We start from the raw sequence: 11,668 nt of genomic DNA on the forward strand, positions 1-11,668 counted from the left end.
GCCCAAAAAAGCTGAAATAAAAGCATGGAAGGGCTAGGTTTAGGGAGCAAGTTTGGCTTTAGGCTCAGAGATTTCCCCAGGGAATTCCTTCCTACCTCATCCTGCAGATGAAAGATCTCCTGGAGCCCATGCACATCCTCATGGACTGCTGCCCTTCCTTCTTCACAGTCCCCGTCTTCAAATCGAGGATACGACCTAAATAAAAAGAAATAAAAAGGAGATGCTGCTGCACTGGGAGTCCTTCCACCAAGCCAGGTGTGGTGCCAGGTGATGTACTGGGAACTGGCAGGACACGAGTGTCACTGGTGGTACCTTTAGATGCATTCTCGGGGGGGGCTGCAGCATCCTTGGTAGAAAGGCACCAGGGCTTGGTTCCCTCTACAAAGGGAAGGCTTTAATCCAAGTCCTTTGCAGGCTGTCCCAGCCTGCCAGCCCCTCACGTGCCAGCCCTGGTTGCTGTACCTGTGAGGGCGTTCTCAGAGGTGGAGAGCTGCTCCCTGAGCTTGCCCACGTCGTCGGGGTGCACCTGCTCGTACAAGGTGCTGCCGAACCACTCGGACTGAGGCTGGTTCAGCACCGGCGTCACCGAGTCCGACACGTAAACCACGCGCCCCGTCTCGCACGACACGATGAACAGGAAGCCATCGGCTGCCTCCAGGATCAGGTGTTTGAGTTCCTGCAGACACACAGACACCTCTCAACTCATCCCCCTCACCCTGTTTTTTTAAAGTTTTTCTAAGCCTTCTGATGTTTATGTTCTTATAACGAACTTTCTCACACGCTTTACGTAAATAACTGATTGTTTTGCATTCTTTTAGAGAAGAAGAGAAATTTGATAAACTCTTAAGTTTGTCCAGTGTCATTGGACAATCCACTGTCACTTTTAAAAATCTATAAATGTTAGAAGCAGAAATAAAAAATACTCTTTTTTACCTTAAGCTGTGTGTGCACATCATGTTATTTCATACCCTATAACAACACACACCATGTTTGGACTTTTTCTGCCCACTCATCATTTAATTTCCCCCTCTGATTGCTGTAATTCCCAAAAAGCAGCATCAGGCCAAGATTAGAAGCCTTCAGGGACACCTTACTGTGACCTTCCAGGACCTTAAGGCAGCTTAATAAGAACAGGAAGAGGGACTTCTTAGATGGGCAGAGAACTGGTCAGTGAGAAAGTGACGCCTCTCAACTCCACGGCCAAAACACACCCTGGGTTTGGACTTTTTCCCCCACTCACTGTTTAATTTCCCCCCTCTGATTACTGCAATTCCCACAAAGCAGCATCAGGCCGAGATCAGAAGGCTTCAGGGAGACCGCACTGTGACCTTCCAGGACCTTAAGGTGACTTAATAAAAAGAGGGACTTTTTGTATGAGCAGAGACCTGGTCAATGAGAAAGGAGAGGTTGACACCTCTCAACTCCACGGCCAAAACACACCCTGGGTTTGGGCTGCAATTCCCACAAAGCAGCTTCAGGAAGACCTCACTGTGACCTTCCAGGGCCTTAAGGTGACTTAATAAAAAGAGGAAAAGGGATTTTTTGTATGGGCAGAGACCTGGTCAGTGAGAAAGGAGGGTTTGTAGGTGCCATCAGTGGAGGTGTTGCCAGTGCCACGCAGGGATTTCATGTGGGACACGGCCATGCGCAGGATGGTCAGTTTGTCCGGCTTGCGGGCCAGGGCGCTGCACGTGGGCACCATGTCGGACAGCTCCGTGATGTAGGCTGTCATCTTGTTCCTCCTCCTGCGCTCGATCTCGCTGTGGTTCTCCCTGCCAGAGGTCGAGGAGGAGAAAAGGAGAAGGTGAAGCTGCCAGGGGTGGGAGGTTTCTGAGACACACACACACAGACGCCGTCGGGATTAGGATCAAGCCTCACATGCTGGGCGTGCACAGGGAATGTGGAGACAGGGCAAGGAGGAGAAGCTACACCTGGACCTTCCTCGAAGTCACAGCAGCTCCTTGGAACCTGGAGACTCTGAGGACCTGGGCTGGCCTTCCCCAAACACCACACAATGCCGCAGGAAGCCAAAGGAGTTGCTCCCAAAGCGGGGTCACCTCACTGCAGGTGACCTCAACACTGTCCATCTGAGGGTGGATAAGACCCACCAGGTCTGCAGCTAAAATTTGGGCACCTGCTCTTCTGGGCAAGCTGGGCTGGTGGGAGGTGTGGGAAGGAGCTCTAAGGCTCCTTCCAGCCCCAGCCACCCCAGGATTCTGAGTGAGCTGAATTAGCTGGGTCTGACCTTTGGGAAGCCACCTCTCAGTGACACCAAGAGCCCTCTCACCACCACAGCAGGGGAAGCTCCCAAGCAGGTTACACCTCATTTCTGCACACATCATCAAGGCCAACCGAGCTGGGCAGACCAGGAGCAGGCAACACCTGGGTGGTGGCACTGAGACCATTGCTGCCACCTAAAGAGGCTCTTGGTACCCCTTTGGTTCCCATCAGTCCCACAGACCAGAACTTGGTTCTTTTATCCAGGATACACAATTTAACTTGGATCCTAAGGTGAGTTTTCCAAAACAGAGCTTAAAAGCCAGGTTTCCTCTACAGAAGGATGGATCATGTGCAAGGAAGCACATGGTGGGAAGTGAAATGAGATGGAAGTGTTGGAAGGAGCAAGGAAAGGCAGGTGAATAAACAGGATAAATACAAAAATGGAGCATTTATCACTACAAGGTGTGTGCACACATTCAGTGACCTCACCTTTGAGTCAGGCAGATTCTCTATAAACTCACAAGCTCAGGTGTGAAAAACAAAGATCCTTCAACTACAGAAGCTACCAAACATTTCCATTTCACTCTGCCACGAGGAAAGGGTGGGAGAACTGGGATTGCCCATCCTGGGGGACACCTCTGTGCCTTCCTGACCCCCTCAAACATCTCAGCACAGCTCAGTGCAGTCAGCAGAGGCACGCTGGGGGTCAGGTTTTGGTTTAAAGACAGAACTGCCCAAAACTGGCTGAAGTCTGTAAGGTGAAAAATGAAGGGCACAGGTGTCCTCAGGGCTCATTCCTGGATTCCAGGTGACTGTTCTGGTGGTTTTAGGCACAGTCACTCATTAATTACTAATAGAAACTCATTAATTACTAATAGAAACTAATAGAAAATTACTAACAGAAACTCAGGGAAAAATGAAATCCTGTTTCCAGTGACACCACCTTTTCTGGAAGGAAAACACCTGAGCTAACACACATTTTCCTGCCTGTTCTGAGAGTCCAACAGCATTTCCAGGACACAAAACCTTCCCAGATGGACAATTTGGGACCCAGGACAAGAGGAACTGAATTTAGCACAGGTTAGCAAAACTCCAGATGAAAGCAGGAGCCCTACCCTGTGGCCTTTGGTAAAGAAATCCTTTCATGTATTCCCTAAAAAGGTTCTTCCAAGGATGAGGTGTGCCTTTCCTCAATGCCTTTCCCCTCCTAATCCCAATTCCACAGCCATTTCTAGGAGTTTGTTAAATCCTCTGCAGCAGATGAGGGAAGGAGGGGAAAAAAAAAAAAAAGAGAGAGAAGGGATGCCTAGAGAAACATTAAGGAAAGGAAAAACTCTGCTTGTCCATGCTTGAAATCTCCATTCTCCTACCTGGCAAGTCTCTCCTTATCCGCTGAACTCTGCTCATCATCAGACCTAAAAATAAAATTAGCCAGCTAAGCTAAAAATGGAAAAAAAGTTGAAAGAAATGGAAAAAAAAATGGAAAGATGGACTAGGAAACCCAGCCTAGGGACAGGTCTGTTTTGCAGAGGAGCAGTTCCATAAAATAAAACAGTCATTAGTTTCCAACATTCTGCATTCAATTGGTGCCTGATGTGTTGGAGTTTCAAAACATTTTCTGAGACTGTGACCTAGTTCTAATTTGCTTATTTCTAATATTAGAAGGAGTCTGATATTTCTGACATATTTTTGATTTGCTTGACTTCAGAAGGACTCAAACCACTTAAAAAGCTGGAGAATCCCAGCTTGGAATTCCCTGTAACCCTTTGGAAGGTAACAGCAGGACTGCCCCAAATCCAGGGGGCATTTTTGGGCCCCTCCTGGGAAATGGGACATTGATGGGCTGGAATGCATCCAGAGAAGGGAATGGAGTTTAAAATAGCTGTAAAAATCCCATGGGCACAGTCCCAACACTCAGAGATACTGTCAGACACCAAAAACTGATCAAAGCATCCCCTACAATCTCCAGACAACCCCCAATTTGTAGAACTTCTGCGTAATTCCCTCCAAAACACACAAATCCCAGTGTGTGCCAGGAAACTCTGTTCAAGGAAAACTTGTACTAAGCAGGAAATTTGAAATCTCTGCAAGTTTCTTGAGCAGGAGAAAAGAATGAGAGTCCAAGAGCAGAGCTGAAAGGAATGGTGAAAAAGAGGAATGTCATCGTCACACTCAATGAACTGGTCCAAAAATCATCAAGGAGTATTGTGGATCCCTTCAAAGAGAGATGGTTGTGAGAAGGGAGCTGCAGGATCCCTCTCATATTAAGGTTTTTCGGCACAAAAAAGCTTTTAAATCATCAAATTCTTACCTGGCAAATCTCTCTTTATCATTTGGCATCGGGTCATCATCACATCTAGGAGAAGGGGGAGAGGTTAAAGTGTTTGCACTTCCTTCTTTCCCCAAAAATCACAGAAAACAAAGTTTAATAACTGCCACAGAAAAAAGCCTGGGGTTAAAAAGACCAACTTGGCTGTGGGCAGTGCAGGATAATTCACTGATCACCCCAAACATTATGGGTTAACTACTGGCATCACCTCCATGGGGTTTTCCACAGCACATCCCAATCAAGGACGGTGGGACCACACAAAATTTAATCCCATACCAAGAAAAAGACTAAATTGCACTTGGAAGATAAAGACAGCCCAAATCAGGACCTCCATCCGAGGGTTTCTCTTGGAAAATCCTACATTCATCATCCTGAAACCATCCTTAAAGCACAGGAATGCAGGGAATTCTGGAATTGGAGTTATTTGGAGTTTTTATTGGAGTTAACTCCAGTATCTCTGGAGTTATTCAATCCTAAACCACGTAGTGAGGCTACAAATAAGTGACACAAGATATTCCAACTCTTCTGTGCTCCATATGGATCATGAGGAGATCCTCAAAGCCTTGCCAACTCCTCAGGAATAAGGATGTCTCTGGAACTGAAGCATCCTTACAGCAGATGAGGATTAATTAATGTCTGAGGCAGTAACAAAAGCCACAGAGATGGAGGAATATTGCTGAATATTGAGGAACTGGAGCAATTGCCACTGCTTCCAGAGAGGAAAAGCCACAGGAGCAGAGAGATCTTGCTCCAGAGAAAACACACAGACACAGCTACAGGACAGAAACTTCTGGATGCCATGTTCTTCCTCACCTGAGGAATTTACTGTTCCCTTCTCCATCATCATCAAAATCGAGCCTGAAAAACAGAAAAAAAGATAACTGCTAACCAAGTGGTTTCTCCTTTAAGTTACTTTTCTGTCTGTACCCACAGATGATTCCTGAAAGGAAAAATTAAGTAATCCCAATGCAATTTAGTGATCCTCGTGTGAAACAACCAACAAAGTTTGGAAAGGGCTTTTTTTTAGGTGTCTAACAGGAACAGAGCAAGGAAAAACAGTTCCAAAAGAAGAAAACCCACTTGGAGCATCCACTGAATCCCAACTTTCTGTTCCAAAAGCCTGGATCTCCAAGGAGAATCAGGGACCATCAACAGCCTACAGATGGAGCATTCCCAGCTTAAAAGCCTGGATTGGGTGCATTTAAAATTAAAACAAAACAAACCAAACAAAAAAAAAGTGGAAGGTAAAATTTTCCTGGAGTTAAAGTTCAGTTTGTGCAGTGTTTAGGGACAAAACCCCACTTCTGACCAGCTCATGTGGAAGGACAGAAGAGTTTTCACCTTTCCTTCTAGGATGGAAAACTGTGGATGCAGCATGGGAGGAGCTGCAGGGGAGTGGGAGCATCAGCAAATGGGGCTCAAGGAAAGAGTTTGAGAGACTGGGAGGGGTGCAGAGACAGATTTCAGTTTGCTCGAAAATTACGAGACAATTTCTCGTGCCAGAAATCTGGGAACAAGCACTCAACTCCCTTTGAATTTGCAAAGGCATTTTTAGCAAACAAAAAGCCTCCCACAAGCACATTGTGGCTTCCCCCCACCCCTCCCAGGGACAGCACAGCTGCAAAGGTTGGAGTAAGGCCCCAAAAATGAAATTCTCTGTTCCCCCAGGCCTTGCAGCAACTCCTGTCTTGCTCTGAATCCTTGGTGTGTATTTGCTCCTTCTGTGAGGTGCAAAGTTTTTAGTCCCCTCTGAATATATCACTTAATCCCCTCTTTGAGGAGTAAGGACACCATACTTACCGTTCTTTAAGTGTGGTATAAGTAACAAAACAATATCTGTACATACAGATTTTTCAGGATACTGAAAGAAGGGAGACATTTATAGATAAATTGATCAAATTTTCTTGCTGTAAATGAAACCAAACTTCACAAGTGTAAGGCACAGTAAGTGCACATCAAGGTGGACAGAGAGTTAGAATAAATGAAAATTCAAGTATAACCAAGCTCACACAATTCAGCAGTTAAGTCAAAGAGAAATGCAGATTTAACCTATAATTACAAGACAGAACTCTGAAGTATGTTATAAAGCACAGAAATATAGAAATGGTAGCTGACCACAAAGGGAAAGGACTGCACAGAGCCCACCTGAAAGAAGCAGGAAACTTCTCAGAAGCAGCCACAGCTCTTTCTGGAGAACAAAACTTCCTCAAAAAGGCCCTTTTCCCCCAGCCCTCCCTCCTCCCTCACTCACCCAGGCCGTCTCTTGCTGGGTCTCTGAGCTCCTCCAGCCTGAGCTCCCGAGCCGGAGTTCCCGGAGCCAACGGCTGCACCCAGCGAGGAAACATCGGATGCCATCTCTAAACAGGAGCGGAAAAAAAATCAGAAAAATCAACCAGTTTTACTTCCAAACGCCTCTGCTTCAGTGGAACACTCCCCAGTTAGAAGGAGTTGTGTGTCAGCATCTGCTGGGGCTGGATTTGGGGCAATGTCCTTTCATGTGCTGCACCGAGGAGCACACGCTGCTTCCTCAGCTGGAGAGCTCAGGCTGCCAAATTCAAAGATGTGGTTTGGGTTTTTTTGGAGAGAGGAGGAGCCTGCTGGGAGCAGGGAAGGGGTTGAGGCCGCACCATGAAGGAGGGAGGAGGAGCAGAGCTGTTTGTATAGAATATTCTGTCTGTATAGAATACTCTGTTTATATAGAATACTCTGTTTGTATAGAATACTCTGTTTGTATAGAATACTCTGTTTGTATATATTAAATAGCCCATAATTAGAATGTTACAAATGCAATATATTTGTAAAACTAGGAGCCATTTGGTCAAGAATCAAGCTACCAGCATGAATGTTTCTTCATACTAGACATCCAGGTGGTACAGGCATTATCATAATCTCACAAAAACCAGATTTTTATAAAATATCCTTTAGAAAGAATCCTGATTTCCAAAACCTAAAGAGCAAAGAGTAAGGTAGGGATATGTTAACAGATTATATCATAAACAACTCTCATTCCACACCCTAAAAAACACTTTTTGTTGAAATAAAATCATGTCTTCCTGATAACACCAGTATTCCATTTTCCTTTATATTTCCTGTATTTCCATTTTCCTGTATTTTCCTGTATTTCCATTTTCCTCCATTTCCATTTTCCTGTATTTTCCTGTATTCCGTTTTCTGTATTTTCCTGTATATTTCCTCTAGTTCCATTTTCCTGTATTTTCCTGCGTATCTCCTATATTTCCATTTTCCTCTATTTCCCTGTATTTCCATTTTCCTCTATTTTCCTATATATTTCCTGTATTTCCATTCTCCTGTATTTTCCTGTATTCCATTCTCCTGTATTTTCCTATATATTTCCTGTATTCCATTTTCCTGTATATTTCCATTTTCCTATATATTTCCTGTATATTCCCATTTCCTGTATTTTCCCCTAATCCAGCTTCTTCAGGAGCATCTCTAACATGCTCTGCAGTTGTTCAGAGCTTGCTCAGTGTGGCTTAATGCTGAATCTACATCCCAGCATCACCATCAGAACCCAACCTATATTCAAACAGTCTGTTCCACATCAGAAAATGAGTTTTAAAATCCATTACAAACAGTTTTTTCCTCTTTTGCTGAAATAAGTCAGCTCTGTGCTTATTTTAACAGTTGTGGGTTTGTAAATGTGCTGTGAAACTGCCCCAAAACAGTTGCTCCAGCCCAAAAATCTCCACCACAACCCTTTGCAAACTGAGCCTGATGCAGCTCCCAAACCACTTCTGCTTTATCAAAGTGCAGGGACCCCAAAGCTACCCAGACACCCCCAAAACCCCAAAGTTGGGCTTCCTAAACCACCCTCAGCAGGACCCAGAGCAACTTGGGCAGAAACAGCCACAACTTGGGGGGACAAAGTGAAGAACTGAGGTCAAGTTTGATGAATTAGGGAAAAAATGGGCTTTAAGTTGGGGTTCCTAATTCTTCTCCACTGCCCAAAGCCAGATTTCAGTCCAACAAGAGTTTAATTTCACTTCCAGAGGTGCATTTTGGTTTATTTACAGCTAAAAGTGGAGCTGTACAATCCCTCAGTGGTGTGCCTGGACCTCACAGCAAACACACTCCCAAATTTCGGATATTTCTGCCAGAATTAACCATATTTTACCCCAATACCATTCCCAGCCTGGTTTGTTTTCCTCCAAGCAGCTGGTGTTGCTGAGGAAGCTTTTTCCTTGCAGATCCATAGTATTTCCCAGGGGTGACTACAGTATGGAATAAGCATCCAGCTCGAGGCTTGGCAGCTGAAGGAGCCAAAAACAACAATCCCAACCAACAGCAGCAACAAAACACCAGGCTGCTCTAAAATACATCTGCAGAACAAAAAACCAGAGGTGGAAACCCTTCCCCATCTCCTTTCTGCTCGATTCTGGATCGCTCAGATGCTGCTGTGAAGTCCCAAGGTGAGATCCAAGTATTTAGTTGAACAAAAAGAAGTTTCAAGTGGGAATAAAGCAAGCCAGGAGGGTTCCTCCTTTTCCCCAGCCCTATCTGAACATGGTGGGAACAGAAATGAAGTTTCTGGAGCACAGAGGAGAATCCCTTTCTTGAGGGGAAGGGATTTCCTCTCAGGGCAGGGGAAGGAAGTGACACTGAGCTGTTCTCTGGGCCCAGCTCCATGCAGGGACAGACACAGAAAATTGATTTTCAAACCTCTGAGATCTTCCAGGAGCCCAGCATGCATCCCATGAGGAACATTTCCCTCTCCTGGCTCAGGTGGAAGCCCAGGTTGGGCACCAGGAGCTGGCACTGCTTTAGAGTGGCCACAGCCTCCCAAAAATCAGGGACAGCACGGGCAGGGAGAGCAAGAGGGAGGGAAATACACATGGAGATTGTTAGAAGAATAAATTCTGAAGAATTCTCAGAAATAACGAGAGGGAAGAGCTCTGCCTTTATCACCCTTTGGGATTTCCAGGAAACACACAAAGATTCCTTCCCAAAATTTCTGCCTTCTCCCCATTCCAAACACTGAGGTGAATTCCTGGAGGAGTTTTCACTCCCTGGAAGGAGGATGGAGCCAGGATCTGCTCCCAAGGGACAACAAAATGAGAGGAAACAGCTCCAAGTTGTACCAGGGCAGGTTTAGGATGGGTTTGAGGGAAAATTCCTTCCCAGAAAAGGCTGCTCTGGAGTCACCATTCCTGGAGGTGTCCAGTCAAGAAATCCCAGGTATTTTTCCAAAATCCTGGCTGGGTCTGTGTCCCAGCCCTCCCCAGAACCAAGCCCTGTTTCCCCACACCATGTGCTGGAGCTAATTAAGGCCAGAAGAGAGCAAATGTAAATCCCAACCCCCATCAGTGCTCCAGGCTCCCAGCCCAGCTCTCCTGGGAAAGGCTCTGCTGCAACCACTGGCATCCCAACAGGGAAAAAAGGCTCCAAAATAAAATTGCTGCAAATATTCCCAGCTGTGATTTATGAGAGGGGTTGCTGCAGATTTTATGTACATTTTTATTGTACAAAAACTGGTGCTTTTTGCTGCAGAAGCTTCAGCAGGGGGTTAATTGCCAGGCTCACGTTTGGACATGAAATCTCACAAGATTTGCTTTAAATTCACCCATTTGTGAGCTCCCCAAAATGTTTGGGAGCAGATAAAGCAGCCTTAAAAGTACTCTGCATTTCACTCACAACTACAAGGCTTTGATATTTCTGCTTTTATGGTTTTTTATTTACAAAACATCTCAATTTCTGTGTCTGGGGTACATTAAATCCATTTTTTTTTTTTAAGCAAGCAGGAGGTTTTTAGTTTGTTTGAGTTTCCCATGAAATGCCAGCTCAGCACTTTCATCCCCATGGGAACTTTCTCCAAGAAGAAATATAAGAAATTAAGAAAAGAATGTTTCTTCCATTGAAATGAAGACATTCTGGGTATTCTGGGGCATTATTCAGCATTTACTGGAGCCCTGAAATCTGTTTTTTAACACTTTAATGAAAAGAAGACCCACATTATTGTGAGAATTCTTCAGAATTTAATCTCCATGTTTACTGCTTGTGTATTTCCCTCCCTCTGTGTAAAAGTTGGTCACTCTGCCCATGATCATAAATATTAAACACAGATGTTGAAAATTCTTTCTCATTTCTTTCAGAATTTAAAGCTTTCTTATGCAAAAAACCACGGAACCCTGAAGGCTCCACTTCCACACCCACGAGTATCTTACTGGATGAGTCCCCAGTTTGTTTTTTCACCACTAAAAGCCACAAAACCTTCCTGAAACGTTAAAATAAAACCCCAAAATCCTTCAGCAGTCACTGAACACTCCTGGATAAACCTGAGTGTGTCTCAAGCCACAAAGGACAAGCTAAGACTAAAAACAAAAAAACCAAACCACAAACAAAGCTCAGATTCTGATCTCAGCCACCACACTGTAAATCCATCACGACTTCACAGACTCTGGGTTCATCTGGATACTCAGTTCGGAGTTCAGCCAGAAAATTGATAAAATCAGATCTTTTTCTGGCAAGAATCAGGGATCAGCAGCTCCCAGCTTCCTGAGCACAGGGAGTTGAGGACTCTGGGGAGCAGCCTGAGGAACCCAAGCTGAGGGAACATTGTGCTCCAGGCCCTCCCCTGCTTCACAGAGCTCCGAGAAACATTTGTGCAAAACCTTCAAACCGGGCCAGCACTTTGTGTGGGGAGTTAAGAAAAAAACCTCAGCGAAACACAGCTGAAAAAGGGGCAGAAGCCGTCAAGGGAAACAAATCCAAAGGAGTGATGATGGAAACCCAGTGCAGGGACCCCAAATCCACCTCGAGGGTCCCTCATTCCACCGGCTCTGCGGGGACCCCCGGCCCCCAGCACCCCAAATCCAGATAAACACAGCCCTGACCCCTCCAGGGTGCCCCATCCCACTGTGCCATTTCCCCCTCAGCCCTTCAGGGGCCTCCTCACGCCCCTGTCAGCCCCTCCAGGGCCCCTCATGACGACCCCCGCCCCTGAGGGTCGCCCTCAGCTTTGGAGGCCCCGGGAGAGGCTTTGGGTCCTCTCAGACCCCCTGTGCTCCCCCTCAGCCCCTCATGCACTCCCTGGGGCTCTCAGCCCGCTCCCCAGCCCCGTTCGTGCCGCCGCGGCCGGGCTCACCCGCGCTGGCGGCGGGG

General features: G+C 46.0%; 1 protein-coding gene across 8 annotated transcripts in view; it reads right to left on the reverse strand.

Annotated features, from left to right (window-relative positions):
* Positions 1-11,662, reverse strand: part of ARNT (aryl hydrocarbon receptor nuclear translocator) — a 19,605-nt gene extending 7,943 nt beyond the window's left edge. For 3 of the 8 annotated variants that reach the window (XM_031064695.1, XM_014310969.2, XM_031064693.1), the window contains exons 1-9: positions 11,652-11,660; positions 6,801-6,906; positions 5,363-5,407; positions 4,532-4,576; positions 3,591-3,635; positions 1,559-1,772; positions 463-676; positions 313-378; positions 96-195 (exon numbers count right to left, since the gene is read on the reverse strand). In XM_031064695.1, the coding sequence (XP_030920555.1) occupies positions 96-195; positions 313-378; positions 463-676; positions 1,559-1,772; positions 3,591-3,635; positions 4,532-4,576; positions 5,363-5,407; positions 6,801-6,904 (833 nt within the window). In that variant the 5' untranslated portion in view covers positions 6,905-6,906; positions 11,652-11,660. Of the gene's footprint in view, positions 1-95; positions 196-312; positions 379-462; positions 677-1,558; positions 1,773-3,590; positions 3,636-4,531; positions 4,577-5,362; positions 5,408-6,800; positions 6,907-11,651 lie in introns of all 8 variants that reach the window. The other 5 variants (XM_005430318.2, XM_031064696.1, XM_031064694.1 and 2 more) reach the window with 4 other exon arrangements.
* Between the last annotated feature and the right edge of the window lie 6 nt (positions 11,663-11,668).

Source organism: Geospiza fortis, unplaced genomic scaffold, assembly GCF_000277835.1.
Source record: "Geospiza fortis unplaced genomic scaffold, GeoFor_1.0 scaffold439, whole genome shotgun sequence".
Lineage (NCBI taxonomy): Eukaryota > Metazoa > Chordata > Aves > Passeriformes > Thraupidae > Geospiza > Geospiza fortis.